Source organism: Eublepharis macularius, chromosome 6, assembly GCF_028583425.1.
Source record: "Eublepharis macularius isolate TG4126 chromosome 6, MPM_Emac_v1.0, whole genome shotgun sequence".
Lineage (NCBI taxonomy): Eukaryota > Metazoa > Chordata > Lepidosauria > Squamata > Eublepharidae > Eublepharis > Eublepharis macularius.
The window spans coordinates 55,152,661-55,175,981 of record NC_072795.1 but is presented as its reverse complement, the minus strand read 5'-3'; the positions used below and the strand labels follow the sequence as shown (position 1 = coordinate 55,175,981).

The 23,321-nt window shown below is 45.4% G+C and overlaps 1 protein-coding gene across 1 annotated transcript in view; it reads left to right on the top strand.

Moving 5' to 3' along the window:
- The first annotated feature begins 983 nt into the window (after positions 1 to 983).
- RAB6B (RAB6B, member RAS oncogene family) overlaps positions 984 to 23,321 on the top strand; it is a 62,837-nt gene continuing 40,499 nt past the window's right edge. The window contains exon 1 of the mRNA XM_054984251.1: positions 984 to 1,234. Within this exon, the coding sequence (XP_054840226.1) occupies positions 1,165 to 1,234 (70 nt within the window). The 5' untranslated portion in view covers positions 984 to 1,164. The remainder of the gene's footprint in view (positions 1,235 to 23,321) is intronic.

Sequence of the window (23,321 nt, the reverse complement as noted above, 5' to 3'; positions counted from 1 at the left end):
AAGAATCCACTTCTAATCCCCTTCATTGCACAAGCCAAAAGCCCAAGTATCATTTCTGTGAGCTGCATACCACACAGGATGGTTCCTTTCCTCCACAAATCCCATTCTTTCAGTCCCAGGCTCAGTCTTTTAAAAATCCATTTTATCCAACTGAATCTATTTTACTTCTGACATGATATAAACAGACCACATCATCGGCTCGTTCTTGCTGCCTGCGCCCCACCTTCCTGGGCAAGGGCTCCTGTCCCTTCTGCTTGGATTGCTGAAAAGGAGTCAAAGAGTTTCTCGTCTATAGCTGCGATCGATTCCGGAGAGAAAGCCCCACTGACTAAAATGGGACCTGCTTCCGAGTAGAGGCTCGTTCTCCCTGTTATTTCGAACAAGCCTACAATTTCTTCGCCTGCTTTCACCATCCTGCCGACCTCCCACTAGTTCAGTTAAAGGATGGATCCTCAGGGCTGTACTTAAGACTCATTAAGTGATTGTGCCAATAAAAGCCAAGGGGTGGTAATTATTCTGGATGAATTAGCGAGGAGTACAAAGGGCCGAGCAGCAGTCAGGCACCCTGCCCCTCCCCTCCCCGCGCAGGTGTTTCCAAGCGGCACCTGCGGGGGGGGGATAGATGGCAGAGCCGCGCGGCCGCCCGTCGGAGGAGCTCCTCGCTCCTTTCCCCTTCCCGGCAGCGCCGTTCTGCCCCACCCCACCCCACCCCCGCCCGCGGCGGCGGCTCCAGGTCACACATCTGCATGCGCGCGCCCCTCTCCCTCTCCCGCAGCGCCGCATTGGTTTGCCGGCCGCTCTGCGCTCCAGCATGACATCAGGGTAACCGGGAAGGGGCCAGAGCGCATGCGCCCCTGGCCGGGGAGGGGGAGGGCGGGAGCCGGGAGTGGCTGGCAGAGAGCGGAGCTCGCGCCAGTATCGCCACAGCGCTCCGGTGTGGACGCGCCTCCCTGCCCGACGACTGCAGGCTGCGCCCCGCTCGGGCGGCTCCCCCTGCAGAGCTCCGCTTCCGCTGCCAGCCAGAGCCGCCGCCGCCGGGAAGGCAGGGAGGGCGCGAGCCAGAGCCGCCGGCCACCCCAGCCGAGGGACCAGCCTGCGACCGCTGCTGCCCTCCGTCTCCCGACCCCTTTCCTCCCCGCGTAGCCCTCCCCGGAGCCAGGCACCATGTCCGCGGGAGGAGACTTTGGGAACCCGCTTCGGAAATTCAAGCTGGTCTTCCTGGGGGAGCAAAGCGGTGAGTAGCCGGGCGCGGTCCTTCCTCCCGCCGCCCCCCCCCTCCCGCCGCGAAAGTAGCAGCTGCAAAGGGTGCGCGCGCGAGAGAGTGCCGCTTCGCTCGCTGCGGCAGGTGCCTGCCCAGCCTTGGCCGTTCCCCGCCCGCCGCCGCCGCGGCCCCGGCGGCACTGGCAGCAGGTGAAGAGGGGCGAGCCGTGAAACTGACCGGTTCCGGCGAGGGGCTCACGGTCGCGGCTCTGGCCCGTTCTACTGCGGCAACTTCTGCCCGCCGGAGCTCTCCAGCCGCTGGGCTCCTCATGCGGCGCCTCTCCCCATCCCTTTCTTCCCCCACGCCCAACGTGCCTGCGTTGCCCTCTGTTCTGCTCGCCCGCGGCGGCGGGGCGGGGGAGGCTTCCAGCCGAGGGCTCGCAGGTCCCCTCGCGAGGAGAAAGCGGCGAGCCCGAGGTCTGGCTGCGGGGCCGCAACGCTCCGCCGGGAAGGCTGGCGGAGCTCCTGTCTTTGGGGAGGGCCCCCATTGTGCCAGGGGCCCGGTGAGAGTGCGGCTTCGGGGGCAGGCGGCCACAACCTTGGGCGATGCTGCTGCGGGGAATGAGCCAGGTCCAGCAGACCAACTCCATCTCTGAGGAAGGAGCGTCCGAGAGTCCAGCTGCCCTCCACAGATCTCCCTCCCTGCCCCACAAGGCAGCGCGCAGATGCTGTCGGCAGGCGGCTTTTCTGGACCCTTCGCCGGCGCCGGTTTAGGCCAAGGGTCTGCGCAAACAAGGCCGAGGCCAGGCGCCGGCGAGGAGACACACCCTACTGCCGGCCAAGACGCGGAGCCTCCCCCTCCGCCCGCCCCGGCCAGCCGCTTATGAAAACCCAGCGGCCAGAGAGAGCCCTTCGTCGGCTCGCAAGGCAGCCAAGGCGAGCCAATGGGAAGCACAAGCCCGGAGATGCTCCCCAGCGCTCTCCTCTGGTCCAGCGCTCCTGAGCTCGCTGCGAGAGGGCTGCGCCGCCAGTCCAATTTGCAGGCCTAAGGAAAAGGGCAGCTGCTTCAGAGCACTTTTTAAATTTTTTTCTCCTCCTGTTTTTTTGACAGACGTGTGATTATTTGGTTTTAAAAGCTTATTCCCCAGCAAACGCTCCTGCTCCCCACACAGCAGCATCTGGAATGTGTGAAATCATGACAAAATGCCTCTGAACATGTACAGAGTGCCTCCTGCTCAGCCCCCTACATTTTAGAGAGGAGGGAACAGTTTCCACATCAGAGGGAATGATTTCAAGTAAGCTTGAAAACCTTTTTGGAAAGCAGTTCACAGAAATGTAAAACAATAATAATTTTAAAGATACGATTGAATCCTAAGGATGCTGCTCATAAGAAATCGTAAGCATCATGTTGCCAATTTCTAAAGCAAATGATGACCTGTTGCTGCTGCTTTAAAATTTAGTACAATAAAGCCTTTATTGGGTCTAGAACATCTTTCCCCGGGCATCCCTATACCTCTCCACTGGAACAAAGGCACTTTTTCTCCAAGGCTTTGGCAGGAACTATTTCAATCCCTATTTCAGAGATGAAGAGTCAAAATATTTTTTTCCTTAGCAAACATCTCACTACATAGTAAATTATCTAATAGTGGTGGCTGTCCTTAAAAGAACCCTAGAACCTTAAAAATAAATTAGATCTGAAACTGGTTTATGCTTGTAGTATAAATATGATCCCAGTTCTTAAGGCACGGCTCTTTCCAGCGAAGCGGAGGCCTGAGGCCACAAACGTGACATGACAGATGTGAAGCCCTGGGGACATTTTTCCCCTCATGGCTTCAACATCTCTGGAAATTTTATGTCACTATATGTTACACATAGGTAGACAGGGAGCTGCCCTGTACTGAGCCAGGTCACGGGTCTCTGGCTGGCAGAGCTGTCCAGGGTGTGAGGCATCCCTGGAGAGGCTGGGGCTGAACCTGGGCCTGCAGCATGCAAAAGTGATGCTGTTCCACAGAAGCCATGGTCCTTCCCCAATGACTAAGAGAGTGGTTCCCAAACCATTAGGAATGGGACCGGCTTCTAAGCTCACTATTTATTTATTTATTTGGTTTGATTTATACCCTGCCCTCCCCACAAATGGGCTCAGGCTGGCTTTTGGGTCCACAGCCTTTTACACCATTAAAGAGCCAAACTACATCAAAATTTAGAGAAGAGATCAATAAAGAGCCAGTATGAGAAAACTCATTTGTATAACTGGCATGTATCTTGACATCACTGATAACTGATATGTTGATTAATAATCCATAAATTGTTTACAGTTGTTTACTGTTGGTTGTGAGTCCTTTATTAGGAAGTAGCACACATGAGGTCTCACAATAAGTAATATATATGCACAGGAGCACTCTTGTGCAATTGTTTTAGTGCACTGGCATACATTATTTTACTTATTTATTTAATAGTCCACCTTTCCCACTGAGACCCAAGGCAGATTTCACAGTGCAAGCCAATATGAACAACAGCTAGGACATTCAGTGAACAAGTACAATAGGGGATGGATTGCAGAAATTTGACAACAAACATAATTCCAAACACAGAGATTAAACAATGCTGAAAGAAAGCATAACTAATTAAACATGATATCTTTAACAGTGCAGCAACTGCCCAGTAGGTGCACATCTATCAACAGAGCATATGCAGTAGAATAGTCTATAGTCCCTGTCCTTTTACCAAGGCATTCCTCTGAGACATTTCTTACAGCCTAGCCCTATTATTTAAGTAAAAAAGCCTTCCTGAACAATTTGTTTTTGCAGAAAGCAAGGAGAGTGGGAGCTTTTCTGCCTCCTTAGGCACCTCTATCATTTCCCTTTCTGTAAAACATCTCTAAGAAGACCTTTAGTTCCACACAAATCTTTGCCTGCTTTTTTTTTTTTTTTCTTTTACAATACTGGGTCCTTTAGCATTCCACCCTGCCTAATCTACCCTAATTTAAAGATGTCATTTTCATTTTTGAAGAGCCATATTTCTTATCATGCTGAGCCACATTTGGCTCTGGAGCCATAGGTTACAGGCCCTTGTATTAGGTGATACTGAGTGGTCCTTTGCACACCCTCTAAAATGCCAGCTAGATTACACACGCATATGAACTTATGTACATATGCACACACAGTTCCTTGCTCTACTTGATCCTGTTCTGAACCTAGTCAGCTGAAGATAGTTTAAGTGGGTAGCCGTGTTGGTCTGCAGTAGAACAGCAGGATTTGAGCCCAGTGGCAGCTTGGAGACCAACACGATTTTCATGGTATAAGCTTTGAAGAATCAAAGTTCCCTTCTTCAGACACCTTCAGAATAGAGCTCTGACTCTCGAAAGCCTACACCTTGAAAATGTGTTGGTCTCTTAAGGTGCCACTAGACTCAAATCCTGCTGTAATCAGCTGAGCTTTCCTTCCGTAGGGGAGAAAAAAGCAAAGTCAGATATCAGAGAGGGAACCATGTTAGTCGGTGGCCACAAAACTGGCGGCCGCAAAATCAGAAATGAGTCTCGTGGTACTTTGACAACATAATGCATTTATTATGGAAGATTTTTTTTGGGCTGGCACCTATTTCATAGGTGGCAAACTTCAGGCATCTAGTAAAGGGGGTTCTAGTCTATGGCAGCTTGGACCACATTGAGCCTTTTAGCCTTCAGGGTGTCACAAGATTCCCTTGTGTTTTACTTTCCAAATATATGACTGACCCACAAGAATTGAGAAATGAACATCATGTTTAAAATATCCCTCCCTTTCCTGAACAGAGAATAGCAAATAGACAAAAGAAGTTTCCTTTCCATGCCCCCCTTCTGACCTCTTTATTCACTTGATCAATAACTTCTGATTCCATTGATAGTGGTAGAGGTGGGAGTCTAGCTCCCCTATTACGAATCCTAGTAGTGTGGGTGAGGAAAGAGGCATATGGCACCAACTGTGGGAAAAGAGGGGAATGCCATATGTCGATCTGAACAGTGTGCCTTAAGCCTCAGCCAAGAGATTCTGTTGGGCCTACTTGGCCCATCTGCTCCTTTTGATGGTTTTCTGCTGATGTTCAGGGGCAGCAACTACTTCCCTACCTGGGTTGCCCTTTGATGGTGTGTCACAAACAGCGATGGGATTTTAATTACATTTAGAATGAAAACTGTGTCAAAGGAAAAAGAGGCCAGATGACCTTGACTGTCTCTGTGTAGGCATCTAATAGGCAGCAGCGTTCCAGATGATTACCCTGCTTTTATATTATGGATCAAAAGCTAACATTCAGCTAGTCCATTTTTCCCATCCATTATTATTTCTTTCTTTTCTGCCTTGTGTCGTGTTACTCGGAATGAATATTGGATTTTTGTTTTTCATAAAAAATATATATTTGAATGCATCTAAGTGAATCTGCAGTGGTGTTTCACTTGGTAGCTGGTTATGCTGAATCTGCTATTCTGTTGTATCTTCCTAGTTTTGCTTTAGTGTATTTGTTACTGAATATATTTTGTTTGTCTGGATCTTACTGAGTAAGTTATATGAATGACAGCAAACACCTTACAAAAAGCACGTATTTCTGAGTGAGGGGCAGAAGTAATACAGACTGAAATGACAGGAGGATATTTGGTGCCTCAACCTTTTGGAATGGAATGATTAAAACTTTAATAGCCATTGATTGACTTGATAGCGAAACACCTTAAATGGAATGAATGGCTGCTGATGGTGTTGGAACATATTGAAAATTTTTTTGAAGCTCTTGATTATCTTTGTACTTGATTATTACTACATTAATAACTGCCAGGATGAAGATTTGAAACGAGTGAATTTGCTGGCTTCCCGTCGCGGTTATTACTCTTTACATAGAATTTTACTTGTTGGATCATCCTATGAAGAATTTTGAACTTTGATATATATTGCACCATTCAGAAAGATAGCATTTGAATTATAAAATTGGTTACTTGTTTAGACATTTTTTTGTCATCTATAGGTACAAGCACTTTATATTTATATAAGAAAATTGTTATATGCTTAGCACTTGGCACTTTGTTTGCCTATTGCCAAAGTGTTTTTGATGTGTTGCCTTTTACACATGTAACCATAACGGAATATATGCTTTTAAACCTTATATATAAAGAGACTTTTTGTAAATTGTATAAAATTACTTTTATTGTGGCATAAAATATTCTATGTAGTAAGCATATCACGGCAATGGTTGTTTTTTTGTATTTTGATAGTGAAACAGGCAGAGAAGATTTAGTAAACTGGAAGAGAGTTGGGTGGTTTTTACCTGTCAAACACCGCAGGTGTATAGGGGTTGGCTTGGCAGATGTCTTTCCCCCTCGGCTGTTCTTTTAAGCCCCAAACTTTAGATACAGGCAACATTCGTGCTGGGATGCACTGGTAGATCTGCCCCGCTGTACTGGCCTCTTTCCCAAACTCTCCCCAAACTGCTAGATTCCATGTCCTATGCCTATACATGGATTTAGAAGGACCAGTATTTTTATTTCAAGTGTTAGCAGCTGTGTGTATGGAAAGCTGGATCTATAAATTTGTTGTCAGTTAGTAACCCTTGTGTCTGGGAAAGGCTGGGATGACTGGGATAAGAGAACTTTTTGAGTGTGGTATTGGTCCCTTTCTGCTCCTGTGGAGGAAGTGGGGTTGTCAGCCTCCAGGTGGTAGCTGGAGATCTCCCAGAATTACATCTGATCTCCAGGCCAAATAGATTTGTTCCCCTGGAGAAAATGGCTGCTTTGAAGGGTGAACTCTATGGCATTATATCCCACTGAGGCTCCTCCCTTCCCCAAACCCCACCCTCTCTAGGCTTCACACCCCAAATCTCCAGGAATTTCCCAACCTGGACCTGGCAACCCTAGGAGGAAGCCTCAGAAAGGCTAGAGTTTGGCATGTTCTTGTCATTATGAGGTGGACTCCTTACCATTCAACTTCTTACCATGCTTTGAATGGATTTGCAGAGAAACTTATTTGATAAACAATTGTGCCAATGACATCATCAGGGTTACTGACCAGCTTGCACAGTCAAGTATTGGCAAATGCGTTGAGCAGTCATTTAGTGAACCATATTAGTTCTCTGGAGGGAATGGTGGCTTGATCCAGGCTAGTCCTCAAACAGATAATTGGTTGCAAATGTTGGTCAGGAAATCTTAATGAAAATGCAAGCAGTTTGTTAACTCTTTACATGGGACTAGCAAAAGAACATGGCTCTCAGAGTTGACTATGGCATAAATTCCTTGCACTGACCTAGAATATTCAGTTGAATATCCCTTGGGTTATCTCATAAGAATGGAAGTTCTGGATTGGACCAATGACGCGTTAAGTTAGGATAGCCAACTCTAGGGTGGGAAGTTCCTAAGATTTGGGGGTGGAGTCTGGGGAGGGTGAAGTTTAGGGAGGGGCTCAGCAAGGATGTGATACCACACTGTCTATCCTATGAAGTTGCCATTTTTTCTGAGGTGAACTGATTTCTACAGTCTGGAGATCAGTTGTAATTCAGGGACAGCTTATTTGGTCCTCCTACGCTGAATCCTTCCTGTTCCACACAATGGCCAGACAGATGCCCTTGGAAGGATTACAGGCAAAGCATGGAAGCTAAAACCATCCTCCAGTTTTTGCTGCCGCCCCCCAAACACACAATAAATAAATGTTAAACCTACATTCAGATCTGGTTTCACTCTCTTGTTTCTTCCTTTCCATTATTTACAGTAATATCCTCATATAGGTTCCTGTTTTGCTCTCTGTGCCATTCAGTGAAGGATTAGTATCAAAATGTACTGAGTGAGATGCCATTGTCATGTATATCTGTGTATCAGTTCCGCCAGCAGTGTTGGGGGTCAGGCAAGAAGAGGGGCTGTGATCTGCCAGGGTCTGGACCACTTCCTACAAGGAACACAGCCTCTCTTGCTAGGCTGGGTCAGGGCTCAAGAGCAAAGGATAACAAAATGGGGAACTGGGTTATCAGTTTTCTGGAAAAAGCGCATAGAACGGCGAAGAAATAAGACCCCAGCATTTGCATAATCAGAAAAGGGCTAGAATAAGACACTGGAGTATAACTTACACAGCAGGTGAGACCCTTGCTGGCTGGTGCATCCTAGAGAGGCTGGCGGCTACTCTGAAAAGTTGTGGGGGAGGGGGGAGATTGATCCCTGCTGGCCATTATACTGCACATTCCTGCCTCTTTGATTATATTTTATTCCCACCTCCTGATAGTGGTGTTTACAGATCGATTCTAGCTTTACAAGCAGACCAAGTAATGCCAATCAAGCTAATTTGTGGCGCTTATCTGCTGTGCATAATTCTAGTGGGGAAATTAAGGTTTATTTTTAGCTCAAAATTCTGGATTCTGCTGGTCTTCTATCCCTGCTGTGACATGTTATGTTTCTGGTTATTACATCCTTTAGTTTGAGAATTTGTCTATAAATCTGCAGACTTTCCATTCGGAAAGGTTTCTTTTGAGCTTTAGGTCCACATCTCCCCCTGCTTCTGAAGTTAGTCTAATGTAGCACAAAGAATGTCACTTACACTTCACACAAATATTTATTTGAGAGGTAGGGGTTCTCGGGAACCTTGCTTAACAGAGTCTGTTTAAACAAATAATTTTTTCTCCAGGGTTGATACAGTTAGGGAACTGGAGACCCCTTGGCCATCTTCCGGTCCGACTTTGGATCACTTCAGCCTGGTCACCCAGGAGGAAGTGGACAGGATCCTGCGGCTGGTCAGGCCCACTACGTGCTCCCTGGACCACTGCCCGTCGTGGCTGGTGAAAGCCAGTGGTGACACATTGGGGGCCCAATTGGAGGATATTATGAATTCATCATTGAGCTCCAGGGTTTCTCCCAGTGCGTTGAAGGAAGCTGTAGTGAGGCCTCTTCTGAAAAAGCTGTCCTTGGATCCCACTGACCCATCCAGTTATCACCCAGTATTGAACCTCCCGTTTCTGGGAAAGGTAATTGAGCGGGCAGTGGTGGAACAGCTGCAGGTTTTCCTGGAAGAGACCTCTGTCCTGGACCCATACCAGTCCGGTTTCCGTCCGGGCCATGGGACGGAGACAGTGTTGGTTGCCCTCATGGACGACCTCCGTAGGCACCTGGATCGTGGTGGGTCAGCGCTGCTGATTTTGTTAGACCTTTCAGCGGCGTTTGACACGATCGACCATGAGTTGTTGGCCCACCACCTCGCCGACATGGGAATTTGAGGGATGGCCTTGCAGTGGCTCATTTCTTTTCTCCACGATCGGGGACAGAGGGTGGCTCTGGGGGAGAGGTTGTCCACATGCCAGCCTTTGGTGTGTGGTGTCCCTCAGGGGGCGATACTCTCTCCCCTGTTGTTCAGCTGGTGCGGAGGTTTGGACTGGGTTGTCATCAATGTGCAGATGACACCCAGTTGTATCTGCTGATGGACGATCGACCTGACTCTGCCCCTGATGCCCTGTTGAGAGCTTTGGAGGCCATGTCTGGATGGGTGGCACAGAGCAGGCTGAAGTTGAATCCTGTGAAGACGGAGGTCCTGTACTTGGGCCGTGGGCTGTTGGAGGAGGGGATCCATCTCCCAGCCTTTGAGGGGGCACCACTTGTGACCATACCATCGGTCAGGGGTTTGGGTGTGATCCTGGATTCCTCCTTATCTATGGAGGCCCAGATTGCGATGGTTGCCCGGGCTGCTTTTTTCCATTTTCGGCAGGCCAGGCGGCTAGCCCCCTATCTCTCAGCCCAGGACCAAACAACAATGATCCATGCAACAGTCACCTCCAGATTGGATTACTGTAACTCGCTCTATGCAGGGCTGCCCTTGGGTTTGATCCGGAGACTACGAGCAGAACCACAAGTGACAAAAGGCACAGATTGGACACTTGTCTGCTTCCCTCAAGTTTTGATGGGAAATGTAGGCATCCTGGTCTCGCAGCTTCGCTCTCTGACTGCTGTCCAATGGACTTTTCAACTGTCACTTGTCCAGCATTCCGCCAAGCTGCCTACATTTCCCATCAAAACTTGAGGGAAGCTGACAAGTGTCCAATCTGTGCCTTTTGTCACTTGTGGTTCTGCTCTACAGCGGATCCAGAATGCTGCTGCATGTGTTTTGATGGGTGTTCCTTATAGGACACATATTACACCAATTCTGCAGCAGCTCCACTGGCTACCCGTGGAATTCCGGATTCAGTTCAAGGTGCTTGTTTTGACCTATAAAGCCCTAAACGGACTGGGACCAGCATACCTAAGGGACCGCCTCTCCCCGTATGTGCCCGGGAGAACGCTCTGATCAGCTGGAAAACACCTGCTGGTGGTCCCTGGCCCCAAGGAGGCTTGGTTGGCCTCAACCAGGGCCAGGGCCTTTTTGGTCCTGGCCCCAACCTAGTCGAACACACTGTCTGAGGACACCCGGGCCTGTCAAGACCTTCTATCATTTTGGCGGACCTGTAAGACGGAGATGTTCCACCAGGCGTATGGTTGAGGCCAGCATGAGATCCTCACTGAACCTCCCACCAGCCTCCCACTAAGTGTGGGGTTGTGCAGTGTCCGCTGGCCGGCTGCCCAAGATATGGGTACAGCACAGGGCTATGTAATGCCCATTCGTTAGCTGACCTACATATGGGTTGCATTATGTTATCTATCTGCTTCCCTCCCCCTGTATGCTGATGGGCAGGAATCTGGAATTAACGCCATCTTGGGACAGTTATATGAATTGTTTTTAATATTTGTATTATGTATTCTATTTTTATAACTACTGTACCTCACCCTGAGCCCACTTGCAGGAAGGGCAGGTTAGAAATGTAAAGAAGAAGAAGAAGAAGAAGAAGAAGAAGAAGAAGCTTGGGAAGATTAGTTCTGCAAGTTTGCTGTAGAAGCTGGCTGTGCACAGTGATTGACTGAGGCCTGTGATGTCACCAATCTATCACCATTCTGCTACCAGAACAGTTCTGCAATTAAAAAAAAATGGAATGTGTTCTTAAACAAAGCTACAAATGACCTTTTGATTGACTAAGGATTTTTTTTTAAAAAAATTGGTATCTACCCAAAGTAGTATGGAAACAATGCTTAAATCACTGGTAGGTGATTTAAAGACAGTGGGTGAAAATTCTAGCTTACCCTCCAGAAGGAGGGAAAAAACCCTGAAACTATTTCTGTTGCTTTTGTGATATAGTTTTATTAGCCTGAATCATATTTAGCCATTATGGGGGTTGTTCCGTTGTGGGAGGACTGAGGAAGAGCTGACATCAGTTAGCTGCTGGCAGTGGATAGCTTGTACTGAAAGTACTTCAAATTTATACCTATAATTGGATCTTTTAGTATGACATTAACACTTAAATATGCCTCAGAATTTATTTGTAGACTAGGCCTGTTGATTTTAATGAAACCTCCCAAAAGTGTGGTTTTAGGCTCATGGTCTAATGGAGGATATGGAGTTGAAAATTGTAGATGTAATCCTTAGTGTTGTGAAAATTGCTCTCTGCTATGTGAAGGTCACTTGTGTGCTACGGTATTTACATTGTGCCAAAACTGGTGGTCTGACCGGGACACTGAGCGCAAGACTGCTTCTTTTTGTTTATTTATTTAAAATATTCATATAATGCCTTATTTCCTTGGACTCAAGGCAGCTAAAATGAGTATAAAAGTCCATTAACAGATTTAAAAACATACACAACAAATCTGCTGAGGCAATTCCTCCTCCTTTAAATGGTCTCTAAAATAGAACTGTCTTGCATGTGTTCCTAAATGTAGCCAGAGAAAGTGCCCTCAGTACTTGCTCTTAAGCTTGCCAAGGCCCACTGCTGGTAGGGGATACCTTTCTGTCAGCATGTGCTTCCTGCCATTGCTCAGCTGGCCGATGGGGGGGGGGTGCTAGCAGGAAATGGGGGTGTTATTGGTGTCCTGATGCACTGACATCACTTCCTGTGCACCTGGAGTGACATAAGCTTGTTGCTGGGGGATGATGGGAATGCTCTGGTATTCCAGGGCATCCTCCAGTGACATGCTGATGTTACTTCTGGGTACACCAGGAGAGACATCATTATGTCACTGGTGATGTAATGACATCACTGGCAAGCCCTCTTGAACTAGTGAGTCTTCCCACCCCCTGCTGGTTTCCAGATGGGCTTGGCAATCCTACCCACTCTTGTAGGCCACTCCAGAGGACTTGACCTATCATAGAGAAGTCTCGAAACTTAGTTGTTGCTGTAGAGACACTTCTAAGAGAGGACTCTGCAAGAAGTAGATTATCTGAGGAGTATGACTGACATGTGGGTTATTATACCAGGAGATATAATTTAGTCATAAATATATGACTAAATGCCATAAGGCGTAGCATTGCCAGACAGCAGAAAATCTCTCTAGGAATCTAGCATTCCTAGAATAGACTGACATTACTGCCAGGTTTTTTTTCCTGAAAGTGATACAACACCATTACCTAAGGGCAATTTTTTCCCATTATTTTTCTTTTGTCGGTCATTGGAGCCATGGTAGGAAATAGGAGCCAGGGGCAAAGAATGCCCTGTTTCTGGCAGGAAACTGGTAAGCTTGGTAGGCCATGAAGGGCCATGAAACCAGTACTGTGAATTGAGCCTAGAAGCAAAAAGCTAGCCCTGTGCAACTGATGTGTAGCAGTGTCATGCTATGTTCCAAGGGCATGGCCTCTAACAGGAATCTTGTATTTCATACCAGCTGAAGCTTCCAAACCATCTTTATAAGCAGCCCCATGTAGTGTGCATTATGGTCTTCCAGTTTGGAGGTTATGTTGACATGGGTCAGCATTGATAGGTCCACCTATCCTGGTGGTCAGTTTGTGAGTATGATATAACTGGGAAAAGGTGCTCTTAGCAACAACACCAACCTGTTCACCCATCAAGAAGGCTGGATCCAGGAGCACCCTCCAATCTCTTATGCTGATCTACCAAAGAAAGCTTAGCCCCATCTAGGTCTGGTGGATGGGCCCCAGCCAGGCATTCTGCCTCCCCAACCAGCATCAGCTCTGCCTTGTCTGGATTAAGCTTCAGTTTGTCTTCTAAACTCAGCTCTCTTGAATAGCAGGATGGGCCTATCTATGTTAGCTGTGCACTAAGCAGGAGCTAGAAAGGGACTCTTGACTTGGAAATCCTTGTTTAATAAGCAGCTACTAGCAAGACATCGCATTAGAGTGGTGTTTATAAGGTTATAACTCCTTTCGTTCACACCCTTCAGCTTGCCTTGTGCCCAAATCTCACACTTCTGGACACACCCAAATTTCATACGATACCTGGAACAAGAAGGCAAAAAACAATTCCTAGCAATGATGTTCCCCCTCTTACTCCTTCCTGCTACATATGCTGGTGAAGTTTAACATGGTTCTGACTACTCGGGATGCAGCTACCAGGGGCATCCCAGAGAGTCATTGGAAAAGTACTTAGTGTGTTATGGTAGTGGGAGAAATACGTTCAGAGTTAGGAAATGAATATAGTTAAAATAAGTAAAAGAATTACTGTGAACTAATTCCCACAAAGAAAAACCTCAAATCATTTAACTAGTAGAGTTTGCTGTGTATCATATTCACAATACAGAGCAACGCAAGCATGCGAAAGAAAGAAAATCTGTGCAATGTTATTTATAAAGTATAATGCAAAATGTTTATTGTGTTGTAGTCAGTTTTACATAAGATGGTATTTTATAAAGCAACCCAATGCAATTTTAGGTTCCTGGTGTTCAGAAATGGACAGTCTGATTTTGTTTTTATTAACTTCCATTTTACCATTTAGCTTCATAAGGCTGTTGGTACTGCTTACCTCAATAATAATCCTATATAAATGCAAGTGAACATTCCAAAAATCTAATAAAATTAACAAATCAATGTAAATGGAGAAGTGGAGATTTTAACAGGAGCAGCAGTGCAAATGCATCATTAGACAGATAACTCAAAGGCGCAACATGCACATTTTTGTTGAGTCTCTTATCTTATCACAGACTACTTTAATCTGCTTCTTGTATGGACACCTGGTGCTCTGAAATTCTTCCTTATTTTGTAATCTTTCAAATGACATAATATAAAAAGCAGAAACGGGGAAGACTGCTGAGTTCAGCCATTTCTTGCTATCTGTAACAAACTGGCCACAAAACTGTTATCTCTGAACTGAAAGCTGGCACAATTATCAACCCCCCAGCATCAGCATCCTTATCAAATCATGAAAACGGCACTTGAGACTTGTTTCTAGTGCTTTGATTTTTAAAAAATACTGTTTACATACAGAATTATCAGAATGGTTAATATGTGACCGCTAAATGGAACCTCCATATACAGAGGTGGCATACCTCTGAGTACCAAATGCTGGGGACAAACAAGGCACGTGACCATCGTCTTCATGTCCTGTTTGTGAATGACTGGAAGTATCTATTTGGGCACTGCTGTGTTAAGCAGACCCAAGTCTGAGTCAGCAAGGTGATTCTTATATTGTCACATTGTCTGAAGTTTCCCTGAATGAATCAGTTGAAGAGCTAAGAAATCAATATCTCCACTTAGTTGGTTTACATTTAGAGTAGCTGTTTGCAACAGTACTGGTCCAAAATCAAAGTCCAAACAAACCACAATTCTTGTAATACCTTTTATTAGGCTACAGTGACACACAACAAAGCACGAGCTTTTTTTGTTCACCAGAACTCTTCCTCAGGCTGGGTGTTACAAAATAAAAAAGAGAAGTGGGGGAAGTAAAAGACAATCCGAGTCATGATTTTAAAGGTCTTCTCTCACAATAACATATATGCTTTTCATGGGCAGCACTGGATGGTTTCCCTTCCAGGATTTTTTGAACACAGGTGGAATAGTCTTCATCTATTGTTGGTTACTCATATGATGTTAGTATGTCATTTTGCTACAGTCCGAAACATTAGCTCTTCGCCCAAGCACTGTGGTATTCAGAAAGAGAGCATAAAGAAGTAGGCTGTGAGGCAACATAGTTACAAATTTTGCATCATCAATCCCAAGTGATTTACCTTGTCATGAATGACACAAAAGAACCATTCACAAAATGCACCACAGCTCTGAATTTAGTCAGTGGGAGGTGGACTGCATCTTTGTATGTAGTACATTTCTACATTTTAGTATGTCAACTTTCAATGAGTTTTGTTTATAGGGAAACAGAAGGTTTTTTTTAAAAAATGAGATTTACTTTTAAGTTAATTTGTGTTCCTGTTTCAAAACAGTAGAACTTGGAATTATCCTGTTTTCACTGACTGGAAATAGGTTAGACATAAACAGGAAGTACTTCTTCATGTAACTCATTTAGTATGGGTTCATTGCTGCAAGATGGTCTCTGACTTAGATGGCTTTTTAAAAGGATTGTGCAGATTCTGGGAGGGAGAGCTTTGCGATTATTTATTTAGGGTTCTAAAGTGCATTTTCAGCCATCTCTTCCAACATACTGTGTGAAACAGACGAAATATTCTAACCTTTAAAGTCACACACTAAAATTAATATCAGAGGTAAAAAAGAAGCTTGAAGTAGGTCTAATTTACAAAAGCAAAATAAGGTTACTTCTGGAACGCTATGAGAGGAAGCCAAATAATAGTTCAGGGGGGGGGGAGGAGAGGGAGAGCTCCAAAAGCAATGATGGGACTTTCAGGGAAAATATGCAAGATGCTAGGGGGCAGGTGGGAGGCCTGTGCCTTTGTGCCCTGCTTTTGAGTTGCTTAAAGGTGGCAAGGGATGCTGGCTTAATTAGATGTTTCATCTGTGCAGCAAGGTGGTCCTTATTTCCTTTTATTTCTTTATTACCCTGATCTCAAACATTTCCTCTGGTTGTGGTTGGATTGGGCAAGCCAGGTTATTGGTCTGACCTTAAAGATGTTTATGCTGATGCAGTGAATTGCTTCCTTTATGTCTAACCGGTGGGCCACTGACACTTTAGCACCAGGGTTATCCACCTCCAGGTGGGGCTTGGAGCTATCTTGGAATTGCAATTGATCTCTAGACTACAGAGTTCACTTCCTGTGGAGGAAATAGCAACTTTGGAGGGTGGATTCTCTGGCACTACATATCTGCTGAGTTCCTGCCCCTCCTCAGATTCCACCCTCCCCAGGCACCACCCCTACAGCTCCAGGGATTTCCTAAACTGGAGTTGGTAATCCCATTTGGCATCCTCTGCCATTATTTGAGAAGTCATAATGAGTCAAGACAATGGATTAATTTCCATGCTCTAAGTCAAACCTACAAAATGTAAAATGCTGATGCTACAATCATCACAGAATTAAGGGGACAATACTCTGGAATAATGTTTTCATTGAATTGTTTCAAGAGAGAATAAGGGAAAGGGCTCCCTTGGACCTTCCCTTGCTGCCTGTAAGTCCACAACCACATGTCTCTTTATTTGGGAAAAGAAGTCAGTGAGGTTAATTTCTGAGTAAGCCTGTGTCAGGTCAGGTTGCACCTGAATTGGGTGCTTGTGCCCACACCTCTGCAATGTGTCCTGCAGTTCTGCGAGCTTCACCTGACCCTTTTGGCCGGCTTGCTCACTTCATCGTTTGTTGCCTGGCAACTGTGAATGGCAGTCCTCTGTATTTGCGTACCTGCTGTCAGGATCACATTTTTTAAAGGCCAACGGCAAACACAAGGCAAATTGGATGCTCCCTCCCGCTGTGATGAAGCAGAAGCACTGCTCAAGAGGCTGCATCGCCAGCTGGCACAATGTGGAGAGCAGCCCAGTTTGCGACTCATGAAGTCTGTACTTGTGAGTTATTAACTCCTCCCCACTGCAAAGAGAGCAGCCATTGGCAGCACATGATGGTTTCCCTTTCAGTATGGGTGCCAGCTTCTTTTTCCAGATTCCATGCTGCCTTGGCAATGGGACCAGCTGGAGACCCCCCCCCCCGCCTCCCTTGCCAGAACTGGTTTGGATGACTGTCCCTCTGCAGGGAGTAACTATTGCGGTGGTGCCTTCTTTTTCAGAGATCCCTGTTAAGACTGACGTATGTTCCAGCTGCCCAAGCATGGCTGATTCTTCAGGGCAACAGAGGCAGAGAATTTTCCGCTTGGTGGGAGAACTGGATGGCTTTTAATTATACATCAGGATGCTCAAGAGCACCACTTTCCCTTTCTCTCTGGTGCATTGTCTCTTTTAGTTCCCCCCCCCTTTGTTATTTCCTATAGACTGCCAATTTCTCATTGTCGTTATGATTTAGCATGTACCCTTTCTCATCACCTTCTGCTCAAACAGCACTAGTCATTGTTTCCTGTCTTCTCTATTTTAACTGTATTTTGCTGTGCCAAATGACAGAGCACTGCTGGTGAAGGGGGGATAAAGAGGGTGACTTTGCTGGTATCAAGTACTAAAAAAATATTCTTATTAGATCTGAGGACAGGGTCATGTCTCTGTTCATGGGCCCTGTGTTGAAGGACCATTGTTAAGAAAAAAAATTATAAAAATATCTCAAAAGCATTAAAGAAAGAGAAAGTATAACAAATTACAGGGCTCGTCAATGATCTCGATCTAGCACTCTTAATCACTATACCATATTAGCTCTCACTTGGACAGGTTTTGTCTTACCCAATATCCAGGGAAGGAGAAGCTGCAGTTTTCTAGGCAGATTTAGGCTAGTTCTGAAATACTCTCAGGTGTGCACCTTAAACCAGCATTGCAATCCTATGCAGAATTATTCCAGTCTAAGTCTCTTGAAATAAACTGTAGTGCATAGGATTGCACTGTAGCATTCCCAGCTGTGCTCTGGGTAATTGCTGACACACAGACTATCTTGGGATCCAAGTAGCTGACCAGCCTATAGTGCTAGACACTTGACCAAGAACAAAGTCCACTTGCTGAGTTCATGACAGTAGAGGGATTCAAACCAGCAGAGTGCTGATTTGCAGCCTACCACCAGGATTGAAGTATGTGGCTTCCCAAGATAAGGCCTTTCCTATGGTACCCCCGTCCCCAGTCTCTGGAGTGCCCTTCCAGTTGCTGCATGGCTGGTACCTAGTCTGTTTGGTTTCAGGTCCCAGGCAAAGAGTTTTTTGTTCTTCCATGCCTTTGGTTAGTTTGGGCTATGGGTTTGTGCTTGCTGGGTTTATTTACACTGTTTTAGATGTGCTGACCTTTAAAATGTTTTGGTGCTGATGCTGTTGCATGCTGTTCTACCCAGTGGTTTTCACAGTTATGATTTTATTGGAAGCCACCTCAGATGGCTGATAGAAATGTTTTAAGCACCTATTTGAAATTTGAGCTGCACAGTCATAGAGATAATAGTTCTAGAGACTGGAATAACATCTTTTCAAGCCACTATGATAGGGTTTACTCTGAAATAAAGGTTATTTTCTGACCTCATGAATGCAGTGGAAATGCCACTCTTCCCAGAACAGCATGGGAAGCCATCCCGGCTCTAAGTATTAACCATCCTGGCTCTGAGTATTAAAAGGGCTTAAAATGTTTTAACAAGCTTTCATCTGTACTGAACACTGCAAGAGGTTCAGTCTGTGCTTATTTTGTTCTTCCCAGGTTCTTCTGAGTTACTCCATTTCTCCTTCCTTGATCTCCCATCCAAAATCACAGTGTCTCCTTAAAATTGGGATATAGATTAAGGTCATTTCTTTTATTCTTTTTAAAGAGTGAAATATGCTATGCAGTAGTTGTCCTATATTGCAGCATTTAACTTTTGAAGAAGCCTCTCTGCTTCCATGCAGTCCTTACTAGCAGCTGCTGGTGGTACCACTTGATTTGGAAGCAACTGACTTCAATGACCTTTTGAAGCGCTTCAGGTCTGTGGAGGGGTGGAGATGGGAAGGGAGAAGGATTTCTGCCCATCTCTGATCATAATGCTATTTGGCGTTTAGACACAACATGGTAGGCACATGTTCAGAGAAGTATTCAGTCATAAATATTGCATGAGTAGCCTCTTTCCCTGCCACTTGCAGAGTTCTCCTTGACATGCAATTTGGAGCGTCTGCTGTCATCTCCGGGTTCCTTCTTTGTACCTCTGCTTGTGGTTACTCCTTTCCAGTTGTTTGAAGACACAGATTCTCTTCCAAGCTACACCGTAGCCCAAAATCTTAACTGTCCATTCTGGTTTTTTAAAATCATATATTTTTCAAGAACCCTCTCATGCTCCAGATTAAATTGATAGGGCTAGGGGAAATGTTAGCACTAGGGGGAAAGCTGAGATGGTGCTGTTTCCCCCTACAGGGCACAAACTTATCCCCTATGTTATTCAACCTTTATGTAAGGCCTTTAGGAGAAATAATATGTAGCTGTGGAATTGGATGTCACCAATATGCAGATGACTCCCCAGCTTTATATCTCTCCATCCTCTAGTGTGGCACTGCTCAGAGCCAAATAGGCTGTATGAGCAGTATCATTAAAGTAAGTAAAGTATATCTCTCCATCCTAATCCCCTGGTGATGCAGTAGAGGTTTTAAATCGTTGCCTGACCGCTGTAGTCAGTTGGCTGAAATTGAACAAATTGAAACTGAACCCAGGCAAGATGGAAGTGATGCTGTTTGGAAGGCAGAGATGTTGAAGGCCATTGGGCTTCCCACTTCTGATGGGATTCAGCTGACTCTTGCAGACCAAGTTAAGAGCCAGGGGCTATACTGGACTCAACACTACTGTCAGAGAAGCAAGTTAATGCAGTTGCAAAAAATACCTTCCATAAACTCAGCCTAGCCTGAAAGATGGGCCCCTATCTTGACACAGCTGATCTGGCCACCTGGATCCATGGCATGGTAACATTGAGACTTGGCTACTGTAATCCATTCTATATAGGTTTCCCCTTAAAGTCAGGGGCAGAACACTACAGCTTGGTTATTATCAAATGCAAGACAGAGCATGCATATTACTCCCATTCTGCTGTTATACCATTAGAACAGCCCATCAGTTACTGGGTCCAGGTCAAATTTTTGCTATGACATACAAAGCCCTTCATGGCCTTGATCCCTCATATCTGTGGGACCACCCATCCCATTCGCCCACCCCCCCATGCTCCGCCACAGCAGCTTCACTCATCTGAACAGGACCTTCTGGAAGGCAAAATGGGAACAAGCAATTGATGACTGTACATACACATTCGCTATGGTGGCCCCCACCTTGTAGAATGACCTGCCGGAAGAGGTTAGGGAAGCTCCTGCTCTTCTGGACTTCTACAAACTATGTAAACCAAATTATTCAGGAAGGCTTTCTTTCACAGGTAATAGGCTGGGCTATAAGGAAATGGTTAAAAGAGATACTTTGATAAAGGGATAGGGACTGAAGACTATGCTACTGTGCACTGTCGGTTACTGTTGTTTATTATGTCACATCAACTTGTTTATGTTTTGTTTCAGCTCTGTATCAGATTTCTGCCTGTTTTTAAATTTTTGCACACTATACCCTATTGTATAGTATATTGAATGTCCCAGCTATTGAGTATATTGAATTACACTATGTAATCCACCTTGAGTCTCAGTGAGAAAGGTGAACAAAAAATAACATAAATAAATAAAAAATAATGGATTGGTACAGCTAGCAAAGGCACTTTCTTCAAGCAGAAGGAACTTTCCCCTGACCTAAGGTTCTTGCATGATAGGAACGTTCCTTGTGGCAGAGGAAGCATCTCTTCTAGCAGAATGGGTTTATGGGATCCAGCCTAGAGTTTGCCAGTCAAGATGCCTGTCAGCACAAATGGGGTCCAGAAAACAGGCCTTTAGCAGTACAAAGCTCAAGCCCAAATGTATTAACTGCTCCTCATGGGCTGGATCTTTACAGACTTGTACATTAGAAGCCTTTTGCAAAAAACTTTTAAGTGAATCCACCTCTAACTTAGCAAAGTGTCATATTGGGCTAGGGTTGCCAACATCACGTTGGGAAATTCTTGTGGGTTGGGGGGGTGGCTTCTGGGAAGGGCAGAGCTTGGGGAGGAGAGGGGCATCAACAGAGTATAATGCCATAGAGGCCACTCTCCAAGCAGCCATTTTCTTCAGGGGAACTGATCTCTGTAGTCTGGAGATCTCCAGGCCTCACTTACATTGGGCTGTGTGCTTTGTGTGAGCAGTGTTTATTTTTGTTAGTGGCATCTCAGATCCCCCAGAGAGGATTGCATTTATGAACACAAACACTTATGCACTGTGTTCAAAATGTGGACCCTATTATGAGCATGCAATTGTCTGTAGACAGACAACAAAGTGAATATTTGTCCAAAGCAACAATTCTTCTTTCCCCCTCTGGTCCCCTCCTCCTCAGATGTGTGCTGCACAGATAATGCAGAAGAAGCCTCAGAGCTCCATGACGGATTACAGGGACTGTCTTCTGCTAGACACCTTTGATCTAGTATTGATCTGGCTGGGCTGCCTAGCTAATGGATAAAAATGGTGGGTTTTTTTCCTCTTCAGCATCTTCACCAGCTCCCAGTGGAAGTACTGGGTAGCAGTTCTCTGTGAGTTTGCCCCAGGGCACTGGCTCCCATGTGGTGATCTAGTTTCTCTCTGACAAATGCTGAGTCTTCATGTCTAACTTATCTCTCTACAGGGAGCTACTGAAATCATCCTGGATCAAACTCCACATTCAGTCACAAAGCACTTACCCTACTGACCTAGCATGGACTTCTTCTACCACCCACCCCCCTCCAAATTATATGGTTGTGCGAAATTAACTTTGTCTTCCTGACCCACTGGTCATATTGGCAACTCCTTGAAATTGCTCTGTATGTGCCTGTGCATGTATGCCCTGTTGTGGCTGGTTCAGCCTCACAGAAACTGGGAGAAACCCTGAGAATGTGGCAACATACATGAGGTTGGTTAATGTCCAGCAGTGAGTGGTGATAGTTGGAGGGAAGAACAGGGAGCAGATGGCTGGGGACACAGGAGGATAAGTACCTTTAGCAGAGGTAAGATTTGTAGTCATTGGTTCCAGTTAGCTACAGAGTTTGGCTGATCACTGATAGGGGCAAGGCCTTCATCAGACCTCCAAGCTCAATCTGTCACTGGGGAGAACAGACCATTAAGAAGTCATGTTTCAGCCCTGAGGTCTGCACTTGATTTATTTATTTTACCGTGCCTTTCTACCAAGGCAGCTAACAAATTGAAACATACATAATAAAATCCCATTTCCAAGATATTAAAACCAATAAAAGAGCTAATATGCATACAAAACATAAAAACAACAATAAAGCATTGGATGGGAAGGAGAAGCATAGGGTTGTACGTGGGATTTTTGTACATTGGTGTGTAGACTCATCAGCTATGCATTAAAAATAATAGTTTATACATTAAAAAAATAAAGCAGCCCAAAATGTCCTGATGAGGGTAACCTTATGCTCCTGGAGCCATAACATGCAGAAGGGGGTTGACTGTCATTTAATGTGGATGGAAGAGAGATTGAGGAAGAAAACATAAGCCCCTAAGAGTTTATTGTGGTGGTGGTGGGGAGAGTTCCTTGTCACCTATTCCATTGCCGTTTCTCATCAGCTTGCTCTCTCTAATAGTGAAAATGTTGGTTATGCTTTTATCAGTAAGGCAGTGAGACTTCAGATTACCCATAAACAAAGTCAGGATTTCTGCATATTCATGTGACTTCCCATGTATGCAGAAAGATATTCTTTTGTAAATTAAAAGTCCACCTGTACATTGGAGACATGGAATGTTAAGGACTGCTGAGTATCTAGAGAAGACAAAACAGGGAAAGATACGGGGAAATTGGTCTGCGTGTAGTATTCGGTAACAATGCCCCCCTCCCACAATTCCTTGTGGGGCTCCAACTTGGTTTCCTTATCACTATTCTATTGTTCTCTCTCTTCCTTCATAAACATTTTGTTAGGCACCCTTGAGGAATCACACCCTTGGAAGAAAAAATTAAATAGGAACCCCCCCCCCAAAAAAAGAACCATAGCACTGGCTTCCCACTCAGATACCCCTGAAAGGAAGCACATTTGTGCCCTGATTGCTGAGGATTAGGACTGGATGAGCAAGAAGTTGTGCATCTCAGCCTGACCAGTACAATGTGTGCACCGAGGGTAGGGGTGGATTTTTACTTTTGTTCCCCGTATTTTTTTGGAATGTTGGGGGCAATACATCCCTCCCTTTAAAAAAAATAATATAATGAAAGCTGCAATAGCTCAATTTGTTTTTCCAGTACATGTTTCAAAGTGTTCTTTTAAGGTTTGCATTTCCCTTCAGAAATGTGGAGCGAGGTGCTAG